Source organism: Pseudophryne corroboree, chromosome 4 (genome assembly GCF_028390025.1).
Source record: "Pseudophryne corroboree isolate aPseCor3 chromosome 4, aPseCor3.hap2, whole genome shotgun sequence".
Lineage (NCBI taxonomy): Eukaryota > Metazoa > Chordata > Amphibia > Anura > Myobatrachidae > Pseudophryne > Pseudophryne corroboree.
Genome location: NC_086447.1, coordinates 855,568,483 through 855,592,135, shown reverse-complemented (window position 1 = coordinate 855,592,135; position 23,653 = coordinate 855,568,483). Strand labels below are relative to the sequence as shown.

General features: G+C 38.8%; 1 protein-coding gene across 18 annotated transcripts in view; it reads right to left on the bottom strand.

The window, feature by feature from the left end:
- The window catches only part of NRXN1 (neurexin 1), a 1,686,961-nt gene that overhangs the window by 822,376 nt on the left and 840,932 nt on the right, over nucleotides 1–23,653 (bottom strand). For 10 of the 18 annotated variants that reach the window (XM_063918664.1, XM_063918680.1, XM_063918678.1 and 7 more), the window contains 2 exons: nucleotides 21,984–22,187; nucleotides 20,052–20,078 (listed from right to left, as the gene is read on the bottom strand). In XM_063918664.1, the coding sequence (XP_063774734.1) occupies nucleotides 20,052–20,078; nucleotides 21,984–22,187 (231 nt within the window). The remainder of the gene's footprint in view (nucleotides 1–20,051; nucleotides 20,079–21,983; nucleotides 22,188–23,653) is intronic. The other 8 variants (XM_063918665.1, XM_063918667.1, XM_063918674.1 and 5 more) reach the window with 1 other exon arrangement.

The window sequence follows — 23,653 nt, the reverse complement described above, 5'->3', positions numbered from 1 at the left end:
TATATCTACTTTGTCTGATCATATAACTATCATATAATTAAATATAAATTACCAAAATGTCATTGCAACCCATTGTTCTGGGGCAGTACAAATACAAATTAAGGACCTTATTCAGGTTGGATCACAGTGTGCGATCCAACCGGAATTTTTGAGAAAAAGAAGCAGGCGCATGCGCATCACACATCCTGCGCATGCACCCGCATTTTCTGTGGGGGGTCGCAGAAAATGTGATCGCTTCTGCCTGTCAATCAGGCACAGGCAGTCGCCGGGCGGGCAACTCTCCGTTTCCAGGGAGGAGACGGAGTGTTGCGGGGGAGGAGCCGGACTAATGGGGGGCGATGCGGCGCGTACAGGTGCCTGTTGGGGGGGTGATTGGAGCAGCTGCGTGATGTCACACGCAGCCACGATCGGGAAGATGGCAGAAGGTCTCCTGCGGGCACAGCTAAGCTGCGCTGGCAGGAGGCTTCCAATATTTCTGTTAACAAGCAGAAATTGCAATACAATTGCAATTTCTGCTTGTTGAAGGGGGGGAGGCGGCTGGCAGCATGTTGGGCGGCCTTGCCTTGCGCTGGGCGGCCCCCAGCATGCGCTCCAAAGGATTGCAAATTCTGCTAATTAACAAAATTTGCTATCCTTACTGAATTAGGCCCAAAGACCAAAATTGTATTTAGAGTTCATATTGCAAACTCCAGTCCCCAGGGACTCCTAACATGCATGTTTTACAGATCTCTTCAGTATTCAAATAATTGGCATGACCTGTGGATATTTTAAAATGTGTCAGCCAGTAATGAACACACTTGAGATCTAGATCTGTAAAACATGTACTGTTAAAGGTCCCTGAGTACTTTAGTTGGGAAACGCTGGCAAATTCGGTAGTTGTGCCATAAACTAGCTATTGGGTACTTCCTGTGCCTCCTTCATTACATTTATTAAAAAAAATACTAGGAAAAAAAGTTTAGAAAATAGTAAACACAATAAAGCATAAAATTTGGCCTACTGAACTGTGGTTGTCAGGACATGCCTAGTTTGGCTATTGGGCAAAAACTTCTCTGGCAAGAGCATGAGCCTGAATAGATGGTTATATCAGGGTTTTTTTTTTCAGCAAGTAGACTCCTCTGCTCGAGATGACCTTATTTGAAGTCCAAAAATACAATGGTTGTTTAATATAACTATCTGCATAACCATATTTATAGATAAGTTCTACAACCATTGATGTTAGAGTTGTGATACATTTTTGGGAGCTGTGTTTGGTAGAGCATAAAGTTCTGAAAGACGAATGATATGTGCATCAAGAGCGGACTGGGGCTCTAGGTAACATATTGATTTAGGTCCTGTTTCCTTCCGTCGGTTGTCAAAATACACACAGGAAAATACAGGTTAGTGTAGGAGCTCCTCAGTGTCCCTTGGGCTCAAGAGGCCTACAGTAGGTTGCTTTATGGATAATATGGCTTTTTTGTAAGGGAATCTCTTCAGAACTGTACCAGTGATGACTTGATGGACCACATTCCTCAAAAAAGGAGCAAAGAAGTGTTATTTGCTATGAGTATGTCAACCACAAAGCAGAGCGTGGACATGGAGTGGCCCCTTCCTATGTTACATGTACAGACCCACTCTCTTGCATCATAAACTAACCTGAGTAGATCAACATTTAGATTTCCATCTTTGGATTATCACTGGAAAAGATCTGAAGACACATGTTATAGCTGGTTCTATGGATAGAAAATGTTTCTGCTGTGTTTCATTGTTAGTGAGTGTTATAAGAATTTGATGTGTTATTTGCTTTATTGTCAGTACTCATTTAGCTTTGTCTGCCCAAAGGCATAAAGAGCATTTTCATATGTACACTACAGGTCCCATCCAATAATGCCAAATGGCTCCATGATGACCTACCAGTGATGCAGGGATGGACTGGGGGCAATAATAGGCCTTAGCTTTTGTAGTGCACAGGGTAAATGGGTGTGGCCACACATCACTTGGGCATGACCACGCATCCTGAGGGCATGCCACAAGTCATGGGGGAGTGGCCACACAGCACTCCTCTGTCCCATCATGCAAAGCAATCTGCATACCAGAAATGCCAGATGGCCAGTCCACGGTCCTCTCCTGCACTGATGCAACAAATCCCTAGAAATTAGGATTTCCCCACTACAGAAACATGTTAAGCTGTCAATTAATAATTAACAGAAAGTACCAAAGAAAAAGTGCAATTGAAAGTCATGTTGTGTAATAGAAGCTCAAATCTAAAAGGTTGCTATGGATTTTATCACAAAATTGTTCTTTAAATTATATAATTAGTCAAGTGTAAACCACTTATAATACTTAGACACCATATAATAATCTTATGGATGTATATGTTTTACCTTGTAATTTAATTAAATGTTTCAGTAGTCTGCTGTCTCTGGTAAAACTAGAATTGTAATTAAAAACAGCTATCTTGTATTTGGTGTTTTTCCACAGCTAGGCACAAAACAAAGATTTAAAAATGTACTGCCCTAAATATGTTTTACATAATCTAAGTTGGAAGTGTTAATGTAAAAATGGATTTCAGTTATTTAATTTAAAGACAGCATAATCAGCTATTTTTTTCTAAATGATTAATATGAAAAGAGGCTTCCTTATAGCCCGCAGTAATTCCTGTGCTGTGAAGTCATGCTTGACACTTGCTGCTCATGTTCCGAAAGCTATTTCATTATATTGTAAAGGAATATATTCATATAAATGGCAGCATGGACGATGTAATGGTGAGTATTACTACCTCACAGCACTAAGGTCATGGGTTCAATTACCGCCATGGACCCAACTGTGTGGAGTTTGTATATTCTCCACGTGCTTGCGTGGGGTCCTCCACCAATCCAGTAATATACCGATCGGTTAATTGGCTTCCAACAAAATTAACCCTAGCATGAATGTGCCTGCGTGTACATGTGATAAAGAATATTCATTGTAAGTTCCACTGGGGCAGGGTCTGATGTGAGTGGCCAAATATTCTCTGTAAAGCGCTGCAGAATATGTGTGCGCTATATAAATAAATGGTAATAAGTAATAATAAATTATATAAATATGTATGAACAGTATACTGTATATGAATGTTTGTATGGAGGGGCAGCACATGTGGTGTAATGTGTAGCATAGGTTGTAAGCATTAATTATATATATTTATATTGTGTATATAATTATATTCATTAATCTCTACAATTTACTTATTTTGGAAATATATATTGAATTAATTATATTGATTGTATTATTATTATTATTATTATTATTATTATCATCATCGTGTCCTTTAACAAATTGTTGTAACTTGCACGTCACTGAAAAGGAGAGATTTGCTGCTCAAAAATAGATGTGGATATAACGTATAAATAATATGTCCCTCCGCAAACAACAAACAGAAACACACAAAAAATGTTCATAGAAAGTGTGCAGAAAACTCATTGTACAGTAAGTAGGGTTCAAGGCTAAATTTTATCATTCATCATCTTGGGAACCTACAGTAGGTATAACTCTCAACTGTTCTGATTTTGGTGGGAGAATCCCGATTTGAGAGCTTGGTGCCATAGGCATATTAATGTGCAGTGGGCCTCTCCAGTCCTCTGTTGGTTATGTCATCTGACCAGCAATATTTTCAGGAAGATGGCATATAAACATAATAATAATAATAATAATAATAATAATAATAATAATATAAAATAGTAATAATAAAATAATAATAATAATAATAATAATAATAATAATTAAAAAAAAAGAATTTTATTTATATAGCACACTCTTTCTCCAGTAGGACTCAAGGAGCTTAACAGGAGATAGCAAAGACTCTGGCAGAGAGTGCATGGTTAGCTGAGTGCCCCTTCACCTTGAGGCCTGAGGTCACTGCACATCCTTAACCCACTAGAGATGCACCACTGCTTTGTCTCCTGTGAAAATATATGTGTTGTGTGAAAGTTGGGAGGTATATCCTGTCCTACATAGAAGAGAAACAGTGAATGTACTGTATAATAGCACACCTGCCACTGATGGGTGCTGTTAGAAATAGCTGTTTGAAAGGGAGTGTGAGCAGTCTAACACTCTCATGGCATGGCCACACCCCCATAATAACATATACATGCCTAGTGGGTGTCACGTCACGCCAATAATGATGTAGATAATATGTAACTGTGCCCTGATTACTCTCCCTCCATTCAGAATGTTGAGATAGATGGGAAGCCAACATTCAACATGTCAATATTCATTATGTTGACAATGACAGAATGTGTACATATTTTTGACTTTGTGAATATTGACAGGCACAATGTCAACAGCTGATCTTGGCTGATTTTAGGGTTAGGCTCTGGTTAGGGGTAGGTTGAGAGTTAGTTTAGAAGCTTATGATAAATTGCATGGTCAACATGACAACCGTTTACTGATAACTGTCAATGTCAACATCATTATTATTAGTAACAGTTTCTTATATAGCACAGCAAATGCCGTTGAATGTCAACTTTTTATACCACACCCCACAGTCCTAAATCACGAATTGGAAATGTTGGGCTGTAAATCTGGCAGAAGTAATCTGGTAAATTAATAAGTGATGACAACAGATTGTTGTAGGCCGTTATTGTGAAAATGTGATTTGCTACAATCACTGCCTGTTCCAATCTACCCCTATGTGAGTTTACCCTTTCTCCTTACTAAAAAAAAATTGCTGGGAAATTAAATTCCTTTAACTATATGTGAATGGTTTCATGTTTTCATATCCATTTACTAAATGCAACAAAAAAAAAAAATCTCTTCTTAAGTTATCAGGTAAACAAGACGTCTCCACTTCAAGAGTGACATGGCACATTTCGAAAAAGATTTGCAGTTGAATATGATTACAGATATTAGGATTTCTCTAATAATAACTAGAGATGAGCGGGTTCGGTTTCTTTGAATCCGAACCCGCACGAACTTCACTTTTTTTTTCACGGGTCCGAGCGACTCGGATCTTCCCGCCTTGCTCGGTTAACCCGAGCGCGCCCGAACGTCATCATGACGCTGTCGGATTCTCGCGAGACTCGGATTCTATATAAGGAGCCGCGCGTCGCCGCCATTTTCACACGTGCATTGAGATTGATAGGGAGAGGACGTGGCTGGCGTCCTCTCCATTAGAATAGATTAGAAGAGAGAGAGAGAGAGAGAGATTGTGCAGACAGAGTTTACCACAGTGACCAGTGCAGTTGTTGTTAAGTTAACTTTTATTTAATATATCCGTTCTCTGCTATATCCGTTCTCTGCCTGAAAAAAACGATACACAGCAGTCACACAGTGTGACTCAGTCTGTGTGCACTCAGCTCAGCCCAGTGTGCTGCACATCAATGTATAAAAGCTTATAATAATTGTGGGGGAGACTGGGGAGCACTGCAGGTTGTTATAGCAGGAGCCAGGAGTACATAATATTATATTAATTTAAAATTAAACAGTGCACACTTTTGCTGCAGGAGTGCCACTGCCAGTGTGACTAGTGGTGACCAGTGCCTGACCACCAGTATAGTAGTATATTGTTGTATACTATCTCTTTATCAACCAGTCTATATTAGCAGCAGACACAGTACAGTGCGGTAGTTCACGGCTGTGGCTACCTCTGTGTCGGCAGTCGGCACTCGGCAGGCAGTCCGTCCATCCATAATTGTATAATTATATACCACCTAACCGTGGTATTTTTTTTTATTTCTTTATACCGTCGTCATAGTCATACTAGTTGTTACGAGTATACTACTATCTCTTTATCAACCAGTGTACAGTGCGGTAGTTCACGGCTGTGGCTACCTCTGTGTCGGCAGTCGGCAGGCAGTCCGTCCATCCATAATTGTATTATTATAATATATACCACCTAACCGTGGTTTTTTTTTCATTCTTTATACCGTCATAGTGTCATACTAGTTGTTACGAGTATACTACTATCTCTTTATCAACCAGTGTACAGTGCGGTAGTTCACGGCTGTGGCTACCTCTGTGTCGGCAGTCGGCAGGCAGTCCGTCCATCCATAATTGTATTATAATATATACCACCTAACCGTGGTTTTTTTTTCATTCTTTATACCGTCATAGTGTCATACTAGTTGTTACGAGTATACTACTATCTCTTTATCAACCAGTGTACAGTGCGGTAGTTCACGGCTGTGGCTACCTCTGTGTCGGCAGTCGGCAGGCAGTCCGTCCATCCATAATTGTATTATAATATATACCACCTAACCGTGGTTTTTTTTTCATTCTTTATACCGTCATAGTCAGTCATACTAGTTGTTACGAGTATACTACTATCTCTTTATCAACCAGTGTACAGTGCGGTAGTTCACGGCTGTGGCTACCTCTGTGTCGGCACTCGGCAGGCAGTCCGTCCATCCATAATTGTATTATAATATATACCACCTAACCGTGGTTTTTTTTTCATTCTTTATACCGTCATAGTGTCATACTAGTTGTTACGAGTATACTACTATCTCTTTATCAACCAGTGTACAGTGCGGTAGTTCACGGCTGTGGCTACCTCTGTGTCGGCAGTCGGCAGGCAGTCCGTCCATCCATAATTGTATTATAATATATACCACCTAACCGTGGTTTTTTTTTCATTCTTTATACCGTCATAGTGTCATACTAGTTGTTACGAGTATACTACTATCTCTTTATCAACCAGTGTACAGTGCGGTAGTTCACGGCTGTGGCTACCTCTGTGTCGGCAGTCGGCAGGCAGTCCGTCCATCCATAATTGTATTATAATATATACCACCTAACCGTGGTTTTTTTTTCATTCTTTATACCGTCATAGTCAGTCATACTAGTTGTTACGAGTATACTACTATCTCTTTATCAACCAGTGTACAGTGCGGTAGTTCACGGCTGTGGCTACCTCTGTGTCGGAACTCGGCAGGCAGTCCGTCCATCCATAATTGTATTACAATATATACCACCTAACCGTGGTTTTTTTTTCATTCTTTATACCGTCATAGTCAGTCATACTAGTTGTTACGAGTATACTACTATCTCTTTATCAACCAGTGTACAGTGCGGTAGTTCACGGCTGTGGCTACCTCTGTGTCGGCACTCGGCAGGCAGTCCGTCCATCCATAATTGTATTACAATATATACCACCTAACCGTGGTTTTTTTATACCACCTAACCGTGGCAGTCCGTCCATAATTGTATACTAGTATCCAATCCATCCATCTCCATTGTTTACCTGAGATGCCTTTTAGTTCTGCCTATAAAATATGGAGAACAAAAAAGTTGAGGTTCCAAAATTAGGGAAAGATCAAGATCCACTTCCACCTCGTGCTGAAGCTGCTGCCACTAGTCATGGCCGAGACGATGAAATGCCAGCAACGTCGTCTGCCAAGGCCGATGCCCAATGTCATAGTACAGAGCATGTCAAATCCAAAACACCAAATATCAGAAAAAAAAGGACTCCAAAACCTAAAATAAAATTGTCGTCGGAGAAGCGTAAACTTGCCAATATGCCATTTACCACACGGAGTGGCAAGGAACGGCTGAGGCCCTGGCCTATGTTCATGGCTAGTGGTTCAGCTTCACATGAGGATGGAAGCACTCAGCCTCTCGCTAGAAAACTGAAAAGACTCAAGCTGGCAAAAGCACCGCAAAGAACTGTGCGTTCTTTGAAATCCCAAATCCACAAGGAGAGTCCAATTGTGTCGGTTGCGATGCCTGACCTTCCCAACACTGGACGTGAAGAGCATGCGCCTTCCACTATTTGCATGCCCCCTGCAAGTGCTGGAAGGAGCACCCGCAGTCCAGTTCCTGATAGTCAGATTGAAGATGTCAGTGTTGAAGTACACCAGGATGAGGAGGATATGGGTGTTGCTGGCGCTGGGGAGGAAATTGACCAGAAGGATTCTGATGGTGAGGTGGTTTGTTTAAGTCAGGCACCCGGGGAGACACCTGTTGTCCGTGGGAGGAATATGGCCGTTGACATGCCAGGTGAAAATACCAAAAAAATCAGCTCTTCGGTGTGGAGGTATTTCACCAGAAATGCGGACAACAGGTGTCAAGCCGTGTGTTCCCTTTGTCAAGCTGTAATAAGTAGGGGTAAGGACGTTAACCACCTCGGAACATCCTCCCTTATACGTCACCTGCAGCGCATTCATAATAAGTCAGTGACAAGTTCAAAAACTTTGGGTGACAGCGGAAGCAGTCCACTGACCAGTAAATCCCTTCCTCTTGTAACCAAGCTCACGCAAACCACCCCACCAACTCCCTCAGTGTCAATTTCCTCCTTCCCCAGGAATGCCAATAGTCCTGCAGGCCATGTCACTGGCAAGTCTGACGAGTCCTCTCCTGCCTGGGATTCCTCCGATGCATCCTTGCGTGTAACGCCTACTGCTGCTGGCGCTGCTGTTGTTGCCGCTGGGAGTCGATGGTCATCCCAGAGGGGAAGTCGTAAGCCCACTTGTACTACTTCCAGTAAGCAATTGACTGTTCAACAGTCCTTTGCGAGGAAGATGAAATATCACAGCAGTCATCCTACTGCAAAGCGGATAACTGAGTCCTTGACAACTATGTTGGTGTTAGACGTGCGTCCGGTATCCGCCGTTAGTTCACAGGGAACTAGACAATTTATTGAGGCAGTGTGCCCCCGTTACCAAATACCATCTAGGTTCCACTTCTCTAGGCAGGCGATACCGAGAATGTACACGGACGTCAGAAAAAGACTCACCAGTGTCCTAAAAAATGCAGTTGTACCCAATGTCCACTTAACCACGGACATGTGGACAAGTGGAGCAGGGCAGGGTCAGGACTATATGACTGTGACAGCCCACTGGGTAGATGTATGGACTCCCGCCGCAAGAACAGCAGCGGCGGCACCAGTAGCAGCATCTCGCAAACGCCAACTCTTTCCTAGGCAGGCTACGCTTTGTATCACCGCTTTCCAGAATACGCACACAGCTGAAAACCTCTTACGGCAACTGAGGAAGATCATCGCGGAATGGCTTACCCCAATTGGACTCTCCTGTGGATTTGTGGCATCGGACAACGCCAGCAATATTGTGTGTGCATTAAATATGGGCAAATTCCAGCACGTCCCATGTTTTGCACATACCTTGAATTTGGTGGTGCAGAATTTTTTAAAAAACGACAGGGGCGTGCAAGAGATGCTGTCGGTGGCCAGAAAAATTGCGGGACACTTTCGGCGTACAGGCACCACGTACACAAGACTGGAGCACCACCAAAAACTACTGAACCTGCCCTGCCATCATCTGAAGCAAGAAGTGGTAACGAGGTGGAATTCAACCCTCTATATGCTTCAGAGGTTGGAGGAGCAGCAAAAGGCCATTCAAGCCTATACAATTGAGCACGATATAGGAGATGGAATGCACCTGTCTCAAGTGCAGTGGAGAATGATTTCAACGTTGTGCAAGGTTCTGATGCCCTTTGAACTTGCCACACGTGAAGTCAGTTCAGACACTGCCAGCCTGAGTCAGGTCATTCCCCTCATCAGGCTTTTGCAGAAGAAGCTGGAGGCATTGAAGAAGGAGCTAACACGGAGCGATTCCGCTAGGCATGTGGGACTTGTGGATGCAGCCCTTAATTCGCTTAACAAGGATTCACGGGTGGTCAATCTGTTGAAATCAGAGCACTACATTTTGGCCACCGTGCTCGATCCTAGATTTAAAGCCTACCTTGGATCTCTCTTTCCGGCAGACACAGGTCTGCTGGGGTTGAAAGACCTGCTGGTGACAAAATTGTCAAGTCAAGCGGAACGCGACCTGTCAACATCTCCTCCTTCACATTCTCCCGCAACTGGGGGTGCGAGGAAAAGGCTCAGAATTCCGAGCCCACCCGCTGGCGGTGATGCAGGGCAGTCTGGAGCGACTGCTGATGCTGACATCTGGTCCGGACTGAAGGACCTGCCAACGATTACGGACATGTCGTCTACTGTCACTGCATATGATTCTCTCAACATTGATAGAATGGTGGAGGATTATATGAGTGACCGCATCCAAGTAGGCACGTCACACAGTCCGTACTTATACTGGCAGGAAAAAGAGGCAATTTGGAGGCCCTTGCACAAACTGGCTTTATTCTACCTAAGTTGCCCTCCCACAAGTGTGTACTCCGAAAGAGTGTTTAGTGCCGCCGCTCACCTTGTCAGCAATCGGCGTACGAGGTTACATCCAGAAAATGTGGAGAAGATGATGTTCATTAAAATGAATTATAATCAATTCCTCCGCGGAGACATTGACCAGCAGCAATTGCCTCCACAAAGTACACAGGGAGCTGAGATGGTGGATTCCAGTGGGGACGAATTGATAATCTGTGAGGAGGGGGATGTACACGGTGATATATCGGAGGGTGAAGATGAGGTGGACATCTTGCCTCTGTAGAGCCAGTTTGTGCAAGGAGAGATTAATTGCTTCTTTTTTGGGGGGGGTCCAAACCAACCCGTCATATCAGTCACAGTCGTGTGGCAGACCCTGTCACTGAAATGATGGGTTGGTTAAAGTGTGCATGTCCTGTTTTGTTTATACAACATAAGGGTGGGTGGGAGGGCCCAAGGATAATTCCATCTTGCACCTCTTTTTTCTTTTCTTTTTCTTTGCATCATGTGCTGATTGGGGAGGGTTTTTTGGAAGGGACATCCTGCGTGACACTGCAGTGCCACTCCTAGATGGGCCCGGTGTTTGTGTCGGCCACTAGGGTCGCTAATCTTACTCACACAGCTACCTCATTGCGCCTCTTTTTTTCTTTGCGTCATGTGCTGTTTGGGGAGGGTTTTTTGGAAGGGACATCCTGCGTGACACTGCAGTGCCACTCCTAGATGGGCCCGGTGTTTGTGTCGGCCACTAGGGTCGCTAATCTTACTCACACAGTCAGCTACCTCATTGCGCCTCTTTTTTTCTTTGCGTCATGTGCTGTTTGGGGAGGGTTTTTTGGAAGGGCCATCCTGCGTGACACTGCAGTGCCACTCCTAGATGGGCCCGGTGTTTGTGTCGGCCACTAGGGTCGCTAATCTTACTCACACAGCTACCTCATTGCGCCTCTTTTTTTCTTTGCGTCATGTGCTGTTTGGGGAGGGTTTTTTGGAAGGGCCATCCTGCGTGACACTGCAGTGCCACTCCTAGATGGGCCCGGTGTTTGTGTCGGCCACTAGGGTCGCTAATCTTACTCACACAGCTACCTCATTGCGCCTCTTTTTTTCTTTGCGTCATGTGCTGTTTGGGGAGGGTTTTTTGGAAGGGACATCCTGCGTGACACTGCAGTGCCACTCCTAGATGGGCCCGGTGTTTGTGTCGGCCACTAGGGTCGCTTATCTTACTCACACAGCGACCTCGGTGCAAATTTTAGGACTAAAAATAATATTGTGAGGTGTGAGGTATTCAGAATAGACTGAAAATGAGTGTAAATTATGGTTTTTGAGGTTAATAATACTTTGGGATCAAAATGACCCCCAAATTCTATGATTTAAGCTGTTTTTTAGTGTTTTTGGAAAAAAACACCCGAATCCAAAACACACCCGAATCCGACAAAAATAATTCGGTGAGGTTTTGCCAAAACGCGTTCGAACCCAAAACACGGCCGCGGAACCGAACCCAAAACCAAAACACAAAACCCGAAAAATTTCAGGCGCTCATCTCTAATAATAACAAGGTGTTTCAGTGCTGATTTTATCCCACAATACTCTCTGGCACTCATCACGTTGGGGGATAATTCAGAAGGATTAATCCCATTCATCTTTAGTAGGGAATAAGCTTGTAATGTTAATTATTAATGAATGTCTATATACTCAGATAAAAATGTTGGGAAGTGAAACATTCCAACCATATTGTAGCACAGAAAAATCCTGGCGATATAAAATCACATACTGTAGTAGTTTCCTTTTGTCTCTCTGCTGAAAAAGAAAATCCTCTTTATATATTTGATAATGATGTGCTATTCCATGACCTACTCTGCTTACAGTATTTCTATGTCCTGGCTTTCCTTCAGGCAACATATCCAATTTCACTGTATACTTTCCCTGCTAAGTTTAAACTCACTATTTATTATTTAATCAAATCCCATATTCTGCTCACTGCTATGGAAAGAAAAGGTGTTTATTGATATTATCCTTAACCTGTTTTTAAATTATGTACACTTACAGTTAGCCCCCTGCCGTAAATCCTCATTTGTCTATATGTCCCATTTAAAATGTATATATAATAATATAATCCTTCATACCAAGACAGGTTCTCTTCTTTTCATATCAGCTGAATGCAGGCCAGCAAAGAACAATATTACTCATTTATTTCCCAATCTCATTTGTTTTTGACACTTTATCTATGAGAAGAAAAATCACTCTATATGTTTGACATGTTTATCTGCTTAAATTCACAGACGTTTTATCATGGTTTCTTTGTTTTTCAATTATTTTATTGTTTTACGCTTTTCTGGGTTATTTTCCGTAGAAAATTGCATGTTGTTTACTGATTCGTAAAGGTGCGTTTGCAGGGACGTCAAACAAAGCGTAAAAGTGACTTAACTTTGAATGCTGTAATCAGGAAAGGCTGCAAACACGGAAGCAATTAATTGTGCCACTCTCAGCCACATGGTGAAGGCAGCATAATTTTTTTTTACAAAAGGTATTCTTGATCCCCATGGAAAATGAAGAACAGAACTCATACTGAATGTAAAATGAACAATGGATTTATTTACTAACATTTCTCAATGGTTCAATTCTGCAATAAAATAGTGAAATATTTGCTGTAATTGCACAAGGTAGAAAAAAGCTACTTTGATAGTAGTGTGTGTTCTTTTGTGCGGTTTTTTATACTAGATATATGTCATCTTTCATCTTTGTACATTTGCTTTGGTGGGGTATTAAAAATAGCCTATGTCTTGCCCATTTATGTTAAACAAACATTTGTAATACGATTAGAATTTATATATATATATATATATATATATATATATATATATATATATTTATATTTATATACACAATGCAAAAACCCGGCAATCCACCTTGTAAATAATTGGTCTTGGTGCCCTCACATGAGGAAATGCAGACAATCAATGGTGCGGCACTCACAGACTCTTGATAAATAAATCACGGACACCAGCACCGTGATGAACTTCAACGTTTCAATCCTATCTGGATTTTCGTCAGGAACAAGTAACAAACAACATATACAGCTTACCTTATATTCCCCCCGACATTTACTACAAACGATCCCAGGTGGAATAGCTGCGAACTCCGGCGCGGGACTCCATCCCGGAGTACTGTCGCGGTATGATGACGTCATCGTGCATCAGCGCGGCGCACGTCCAGTGAAACCATGGCAACCCGGTGTCTGTAAACAACAAAGCACACGGATATTCACCTCCGTGTGGCAAAGACATACATGGCCAGCATTACCTAAATAAAGCAATACAGCAATGTTGAATCAGACAATCAGGGTGCCTGGGTACAAAACATTAGAAGATGCAATCAGTCTATCAGAGAGATGAACAATAATCCTACATGCAGCAATGACTCAAGATGCACCCATGGCAACCAGTACATAACCGGCAATATTAAGCATGCATATAACAGCAATATTCACTTGATGGTTAACATATATGTAAGGAAACATAGATACAGATAGATAAGCATTAATTAATGACCCACAGAATAAACCTACAGCAGCAATGGGACATAATATTTGTATATAATTTTATACAAAAGAGGAGAAAGAATTGCATCATTAAGACCCTTTGGATGGATAACATTCAATCGATGGATCCATTCCGCTTCTCGCTTTAATAAAAGGGCATTGCGATCACCACCTCTCCGTAATGGAGGGATGTGATCAATCATCCTATTTCTAAGACTATGCAGGGGGTGTTTAGCTGTCACAAAATGCTGCGCCACCGGCTGGTCACTAGTGCCACTTGAAATGGCAAGGCGTATGGAAGACCTGTGTGCTCCCATCCTCTCCTTAAATTTCCTCTGTGTCTTCCAAATATATGGGAGGATACAGGGACAAATAAGCTGGTAGACAACATAGGAGCTTTCACATGTTAAGTGATATCGGATCCTATACTTGATTCCCAGATGTGGGTGACAAAACGTATCCCCAGTTACCAAGAAGCTGCATGTAGTGCATGGACATTTAAAGCACCCATTCGTTTTTTTTGCCAAAAAAATCTTTTGGCAACTACCAGTTCCAACTTCGGTTATATCCGTTTTGACTAAAAAGTCTCTGAGATTTTTTGGGCGTGACAAGCATGACTTTAATGATGTCCGTGATAACCCAAGATCTTTGTCAGATGTAATAATGGGCCACAATTTTTTTGAACATCGGTTAATATCAGATGAATGAGTATTAAATTTATTAACCCAATGTATCCTATCCGGGCACTTTTTAGATGTCTGTTTCGATAAAAGATTTTGTCTATTTAGGGACATAACTCTATTCTTAGCCTCAAGCAGGGAGTCCAGATGATATCCCCTTTGTACAAATTTGTCAATTAGCCAATCAATTTGGTTAGAAGCTGTAGAGATGTTACTGTTAATTCTTCTTATTCTAACCTTCTGGGAAAATGGCAACCCCATTTTTAGACTCAGTGGGTGCCAACTTTGAAAATGTAGGAGTGTATTTCTATCTGTTTCCTTGGAGAATAATGTTGTAACAATTTCCCCATTAGTGTTCATCATTTTTACATCAAGAAATTTAATCTCGGTCTGATTCATCTCAAAAGATAAGTTAACAGGTGAATTAGATGCATTATGATTAGACAAGAGAGATCTCAATTCTATTTCAGAACCTGACCAAATTAGCAGCAAATCGTCGATAAATCTAGTATAGAATAATACTTTTTCCGCCACAGACGGATTATCAAAAAACAATGCACTTTCTACACCAAACATATACGTATTCGCATAACTGGGGGCCACGGAAGACCCCATGGCACACCCAGTTATTTGAAGATAAATCTTATTATTGAACATAAAGAAATTTTTCTTCAATACCATTTCAAACATTTGAATCAACAGTCAATGTGAACCTCAGGGTACTTATTATGTTGTACTAGCAAACTCCTAACTGCAGAAAGTCCCTCTTCATGAGGAATTATAGTATATAAGCTAGATACATCGGCTGTCACCAGCCATGCCCCTTCTGGAATAGACCCAAAAGAATTCAATTTGTTCAAAAGTGACGTAGTGTCCAATAAGAAATTCTGGTGTTGCTGCACCAAAGGTTGAAGTATCGAATCTAGAAAGATAGAGGTTGGTTGTAGTAAAGATCCACGTGCCAACACAATCGGTCGACCAGGTGGTGGAGTCTCTATGTTTCCTTACATATATGTTAACCATCAAGTGAATATTGCTGTTATATGTATGCTTAATATTGCCGGTTATGTACTGGTTGCCATGGGTGCATCTTGAGTCATTGCTGCATGTAGGATTATTGTTCATCTCTCTGATAGACTGATTGCATCTTCTAATGTTTTGTACCCAGGCACCCTGATTGTCTGATTCAACATTGCTGTATTGCTTTATTTAGGTAATGCTGGCCATGTATGTCTTTGCCACACGGAGGTGAATATCCGTGTGCTTTGTTTGTTGAGTCCCGCGCCGGAGTTCGCAGCTAATCCACCGGGGATCGTTTGTAGTAAATGTTGGGGGGGATATAAGGTAAGCTGTACATGTTGTTTGTTACTTGTTCCTGACGAAAATCCAGATAGGATTGAAACGTTGAAGTTCATCACGCTGCTGGTGTCTGTGATTTATTTATCAAGAGTCTGTGAGTGCCGCACCATTGATTGTCTATATTATATATATATATATATATATATCACCATAATTGCTGCAATATGTACCCTCAGCAAAATAAAAAATAATAAGGACTTTTTTACATTATTTTCAGTCAATTTATCAAGTTAGGAAATTTGGACTGTGAGATTATTTTCTTAAAGATTTATATGTGTAACCATATATGTATGCTAATAAATAAATGAAATAAACATTTCCAAGTTTTAAAGTACTGTATAGGCAGGTGTCTTGCTTAAATACCACATCATTTTTTTAACCCAAACCTTGAATGTACAGTAGTTTTGGTTGGAATTGAAGGCATTAATGTTGAATACTGCAGTATACTCATTTTGGGTGTGCCTTTGGCAATAACTACTGGGTTCCCTGTGGCATCTAATGGCTCCATGTTACACATCACAGTCCAAACATGTGTATTTATGCATGCCTACTGTAAACATCTCATTCACGGAAATGAGAAATTCATGGAGACCTGCCATATCCATCTACTTAGCCTGTCTGAAAGAAGCCAATCTGTAGAGTACAGCAAATTGCTGTTTATGACCATAAGAGCCACTGGTTACCCAAATGGAGCCAATAAATGCTCATCCAAGATAGGTATACTGTCATTTATGCCCAAAATTAAATTTCTACCTTGGATTGGGATTTATCAGGAGCCAGCTACATTTGCTTCTAGGCAGATATTTTATTTACATGTACTCTACTGAAGACTGAATAGTGCAACCTACAGAATCACTGCATCTAAACAGTATTTAATGTCACTTATCTGACATTGAGACAAATGTTATTTCATTACGAATTCCTGATTGGTACTCCTAACCCTTATGTTCACTCTTTATATGATTCCTCATTTTACCTTATATATATATATCATTACAGTTAATGATATGTTAGAAATGGAAATAAATAGAAATCTGTATACAGTATGTAATATTGCTACAGTGCAGTTAGATTTTTCACAATGTTGCTATTCTAGTTACAAAAGGTTAAAATGTGTACAATAAAATCTGTTAACAGTCAGCCATTTTGTGTTCATTTTCATTCTGGTAGTAGAATTAAGTTCATTGGTTGCACTCAGTATTCCCTAATGTATTTGAGCACTGAATATTTCCTTGTACCAATAAATATAAAGAATGTGCTGTACTGATTATGAAGATGAGCTGATTATTTTAATAATTAATTGTAATTTGTTGAAAATTGTAAGTAATAAACAGAAATTTAAAGGTCATTTTGTCTCTAACCGTGTTCAACAAAATAACGTTAATTGATTTTTTTATTTTCATTATACACAAACATAATATACATTGTTATATGTTTAATAATGAATTATAATATAATTAATATTTCAATAAAGAAAAATTTGTGGCTATGGATAAAATAAGTATTTGAATATTGACAAAAATTGCAGTCATTTATTTACAAAAAAGAAAGTACATTAAATTATTAACAATTATGTCTTAATCTGAAGTAATTGGAATCAATTTTCATGAGCTCCCCTTGATCATCTTGTAGCTCAAAGATAAGCTACAATTAAAAAGCTCTTTTTACCTGTAATGTACAATGGGCACAGTTATGAGGAGATAATAATGAAGCAATTATGAGCTGGAGGCAATGTTCTATTGACATTTTAACATTAAAAATTAATTTCAAATTTTAGACAGAAATAGAAGAACTAAAATATACAACTAAATGACAGTTATACAATTAAACATATATCAAGAAGAAAGACTATAGTAATTGAAAAATAATTTCACTAAGGAAAACTCTTAAATTGTATAAATAATTATTCTTAATGCTTAAGGTTTCAAAGACAATTCCTCCTCCAATGCATCATAATTAATGATTTTAAGGGCTACAATATGATTTATTACTGTGATGCTACCTAGTTGCAATAGGGTGTAGCAAAACTACTGTATACCGGACACCAGTTCTTGCTTTTTAGATTAATGGGATCACATAAAATTTATATTCCAGTCACAGAGGGATTTTCTAGCCCCTCATAATCTAATTTTTGCTTGATTTATTTGCAATGATAAATGCTACAATCTAAAATAATGTAATCTTGTTAGTTCAGTTTAATAATTTTTTTAACGTTTTTGAATATGGAAACAAATATATTTTGCAACAATTTTCCCCCAGTTGTTATACTTGCTGTTGTTTTGTGTTACAAAATACTGTTACACTATGTAGATTCTAAAACTGACAAACTAAAATATTCTACACAGCCAATTTGCTAACATTAGATTAAAATGGGCACAAGTTGCTGCAAGTTTGGTCTAAAATAACTACCAATACCAATTAACAGCCAAGCATAAATGTGCCTAAGCACCTGAATCACTGATAATGACAATCTACTACTTAGGCCAACTACATTAATTGGACCATGTTCCCCAGTTTGAGAAACAAATAACTAGATTAATAAAATGTGATAACTAAATTGTACACAGATCCTGATCTGAGCATTGAGTGACCCAATTTGTTTGTGTATAAGCAGATAATGGTATTATGTATATGTTAACATATTTTTGCACAACTCCATGGTTCCTGCCTTATGACTACACTGTTAAAATGCACTGTTGAAATGAAATGTATGCAATATGAATTATTTAATTTTAATCATGTAATATTTGGAATACTAATGCACAGGAATACATATATGTATAGAGAAGGAAAAAGTTTTACCTGGTGATTGGTCACATGACTTCCTAAAATCACTCTTTACTTACCATGGTGGCAAGTCACATTAATCCACATAATAAAGTTTTCTAGACCAATTAATTCCGTTAGGAAATGGAAGAGCTAAAATCATGTATAAACACTGCTTCAAGAAAAATAAGAGCAGACAACAACCTCAAAGAAAATTACTTTGACACAAAAAGCCAGTCATGATACAAATGTAATTTAAAAAAAATATCAGTTACACAAGTGCAAAGAAAATCTAAAAAGTCCAGGAGGCAGTTAACTGAACAATTCAATATGAAATCTAAAATAAAATAAAACAGCTTTTTCAATCCACTGGTAACCTGTATTTGTCTGTCCATGAATCTATAGTAACTACAAAAATGAAAGTTGAAAATAAAAAAAATCCAAGTACAAGCTGTAATGTATGTCTGAAACAAATTTAGGTATTCTTTTCTTGTATTAAAAAAATGAAACTTCCCTACTGTATTAGCTTGTCAACTTTACTTCTTACATCTCTAATAGCTCAGGTACACATGAACTAATTGGATCAACTAGATCTGTTTTGATCCTACTTGCACTGACAAAGAGTATTCCATAAAACATGACCTATTGGGAGCACTTTAGGACTAGAGTGTAGACTGTTGCTCTAGAAGACAGTAACATCATTTTCCAAATGCCTCACTATTCTGTTTTTTTGTGGCAAACACAAAACTAATTTTTCTTAGAAAGAAGTCAATTATTGTTGCTACATCAATACCCAAAAGACATCAATACCTACCAATGTTTTTATAAACTAGTAAAAAATAAAATGCAGAAAAAATGGTAAATCCAGGTTTTCTTTGCAAAAAAAGTTGCATTGCTATTAGATACATATGTCATAAATGTGTTAATTAGAAAAAAATCTGAATGCTTACTTCTTAATGATATCAGAAAAAGTATTCTTAACACTAATGTACTTGTGGTTTTTTTCAATCTTGTTTAGAAAAATAGATATATTTAGCTATCTAGTTATATTCTTTTTTCTTTGCATAGCTTTTAATTACCATGTTTGGCTTACATTTTATTTTAAACATTAGCTGGATATAATATCATTAAATTTTAATTTTTTAAAAATTTAAAAATAAAATCACAGTCCACATCCCATCTGACTATAACAAATACAAATGCAACATTTGACATCATAGTTTATACATTAATGTATATTCAAATAAAATATATATTATTTGTACAGTATATAAATAAAATATATTTTATTTGTTTCATACTGATATTGGGTGTAAAAAAGCATGGTCGTTTAAGTTTTAAGAACATAGAATTGTAGAAGTTTATTAATTATAATTACATTAAATTAAAATAACAGTGATGTACATTTGTTTTTATTTTAATGTAGTTAAGAAGGTGCACATTAAATCTTTTAACACCCAAAATAATAATAATAATAATAATAATAATAATAATAATAATAATCATCATCATCATCATAATCATCATCATCAGTATAATCCAGTAGTACAAAATATTTAATGAAAGTAATAATTTTAATTCATATATGTTCATTTAAAACTGGAATAATAAAAGAGCATTTTTAAAATGTTGAATAGGCACTTACTGGAATTACAGTTAATCCTGATACAGTCTAGATAGGAAAGAATAGATGAGAAATGAAAATTTATCCTTCAAGGTATTAGCTGCAGACATCCAATAAAATTACAGTCCACCCTTCCGGGGACAGACACATGCAAATGTGGCCACGCTGTTTAAAAGTATCACTGCGCCACTCTTACTTACAGACACAAAATTGTCTTATTTCAAGTGAATAGTAAATTAAAATGGCCATTTCAAACAGAGCTCTGTGGAAACAAATCTAAGTACACTTTGTAGCAATCAAAGATGTAGAATCTAGACAGGAAGCTACCATTTCCCCATATGTGCAAGAACACTGAATGAGTAAGCAATTAACTGAGCTATATTCCGTCACAATGGGGTACAGAGCTTGCCATGAAAAGATTTGCCATCTCTGGTAACTATGTTCTACCTCAAAGGTTTAAAATATCTGATGGACGGGTAATGACCAAGATCATATTATGCAGAAGGGATTAATATAGACTAGATTACTAAAAATAGTACTTACTGTAATATATATATATATATATATATACATATATACACATATCAACAGAAACATTGTGTAAACACCCAATTTTTTTAGTTTTCAATGAAATTTTATGGAGAAGACAGGTGACAAATGTGTGAAATATGTATATTAACTGCTAACTGAACCCACTGACCACAAACTACTCTGACAATAACAGTAACACTACTACTACAACTACTACTACTACTACTACTACTAATAATAATAATAATAACAATAATAATAATAATAATATTTTTTATTTAGATTTATTGTTTGTTCAAAAGATTATCAGTATACTATATAAAAATGCACAGCAGAGTGAATTTTGTGTTCCTAAAATAGCTCACTTTTATTCCTTTGAGGAGTACATATGCTTTATAACCAAGATTTAGTTCCCACATAGCAGAGTCTGTCATGTGTCGTCAACCGCGTCAGAAAAGTGGTGGCAAACAGTCTGGGATCAATATATGCACACATCTTGCTACAGAATTTATTGCATTGATGGAACCTTAGGTGCTTTTCAATAGATGCAGCAAACTGTATGTCAGCCACTAGAGGGAGACAGAGGAGTGTCTAAAAATATTATTGACTGCTTCCTAGAACCTACAGTATGTTGCCTGTATTATTTCAATTTATCATATAAAGTGGTTTAGTTCAATAACATTGGTCTGTATGTTCTCTCTTGGTTACTTTAGTTCTTAAATCATACAGGTTAAGCAGAAAAATATAATAAAAATAATAAAGGAAAATGCTCTACATAGAGTAAATGATGATTTTACAAAAACCTATAAAAAACAATTATAACATTTATTGTAGCTGCTTTTACCAGTGTATTTGTGCTTAATTTTAAATCTGCAAAATAATTTTATTTAAAACCACAGGTATATCACTGAGCCACCAGAGCATTCTTCTGTATAAGAGATTGTGTGGATTATGATCTCCAGACTGTATGCTGAGGGCCGCAAACCTTGGTCATTGAAGGGTTATGTTCACTTTTGATATAGGAAACTTTAAAACATTGCAATCACAGGAAAAAAAAATCTTTAGTGTACAAGGGATGTTTAAAAAGAGAAGCTCAGAAAGTTTAAAACAGTCAAATATGTATCTCGCCCTTATTCCTTTAACACATTCATATATTCCTAATAATATTTTATCTGGTCTAATAAAATTGACAGTAATATAATAAACACATTTTTGTCTTCTCTTTTTTAACTGTGAAGAGTAAAAAAATAATTATTTTTTGTGCAAGCAAAAATAAAACAAAAACAAAAATCTTAAAACATATTAAATATAAACACTGGAAATAAAAGGGGAAAAATAAACTGGGGAATAGCAAGCAAGAATAAAGATATAGACTTGTGTAACATATAAAGACAGGTTAATTTGATCTTTTCAAAGTGTTACCTAAATTAACCGTAAGTTTTACACGTCCAGCATCCAATTCTAAACGAAGGGTATCTGCTGAATCTCTGGAAGTGGTCGCCATTAAAATGCCATATGCACGCTGAGACCGGAAACGCAAGGAAACATCTTCTGCCTCTGTGTGCATCACCACCGGGAGCTGTATCTTCATAAACATACTTCCGTCATAACTTAGAACTGTTGCCTCTGGAAAACATTTAAGAAGTTAACGGTCATCATTCTTCTTTGTTTCTTTGATATATGCAGAATTTCTATTATGTATAATTCACAGATCTCTTGACTTAAATACATTATCATTCTATACTTCCCTTTTATTACCATAACTTACAAATGCTATTACGCAAGCATTTTAGTACTGAAGGAAATGGAGATCAGCTATTTCAGAAATACATTAGATGACTTAATGGATATTCATTAAACCTTCGAAAGAGAACAAATGTAGGTACAGTAAGGCTCACAACAACCAATAAGATTTTAGCTACTGTAATATTTTACGGACTATACTAGATAAAAGACAGCTACTGTAGAACCTGATTGGTTGCTATGGGAAAGACCTACAATTACTGACGTATCTATAATGGGTTCAGGGGGGCGTATCTATAATGGGTGCAGGGGGTCCCACACCGCACACCGTGCACTCATTTTTTCAATACTTACCCTCTAGAGTCCCACGTTGGCAGCAGAAGAGCTGCAGAAACCACTGGGAAAATGGCTTGTGGCCATTTTCCCAGTGTTTTGTGCATGCGCACTACACTAGACTCTGGGACAGCACTAGGGTCCCCTAGTGACCCTAGTGCCCAAGGTCTATTGCTCTAACAGCTAGAGATGAGGAGGCCTGGACAGAGACTGCACCCTCCTCTCTTGGGGGGTTATTCCGAGTTGATCACTATCTGCATTTGTTCGCAGCGCAGGCTAAAAAACGGCAGTTCTGCGCATGCGTATGCGGTGCAATGCGCACGCGCGACGTACGGTCACAACGAACTATGTAGTTTTGCACAGGGTCTAGCGAAGCATTCCAGTCGCATTGCTTGCCGCAGAGTGATTGACATGAAGGGGGCGTTTCTGGGTGGCAACTGACTGTTTTCAGGGAGTGTGCGGAAAAACGCAGGCATGCCAGGAAAAATGCAGGCGTGCCAGGAAAAATGCAGGCGTGGCTGCCGAATGCTGGGCGGGTTTGTGACGTCAAATCCAGAAGTGAATAGTCTGAAGTGATCGCAAGCGCTGAGTAGGTTTTGAGCTACTCTGAAACTACACAAACATATTTTTGCAGGCGCTCTGTGATACAACCGTTTGCACTTCTGCTAAGCTAAAATACACTCCCCAGTGGGCAACGGCATAGTATTTGCACGGCTGCTAAAACTAGCTAGCGAGCGATCAACTTGGAATGACCCCCTTGATGCGCCCCTGCCTATAACTGTCCTTTTTAAAAGATTTGGTAAAGCTTCCCTCTAGACTTCACATGCAGGAAACCTTGAGATAGTCGACAGTACCAAATGAGAGGTCCAGTGAATTGATTCTCTTCTCTTTACATTAATGCGGACTGATGTTTTCATTGTTGCTTAATACAAATAATCAATGTCAAATATTTTGATACAGAAACATTTGCAGCTGGGCTGCATCTTTGCTCACAACCACATAACTGAGCTGGTTTA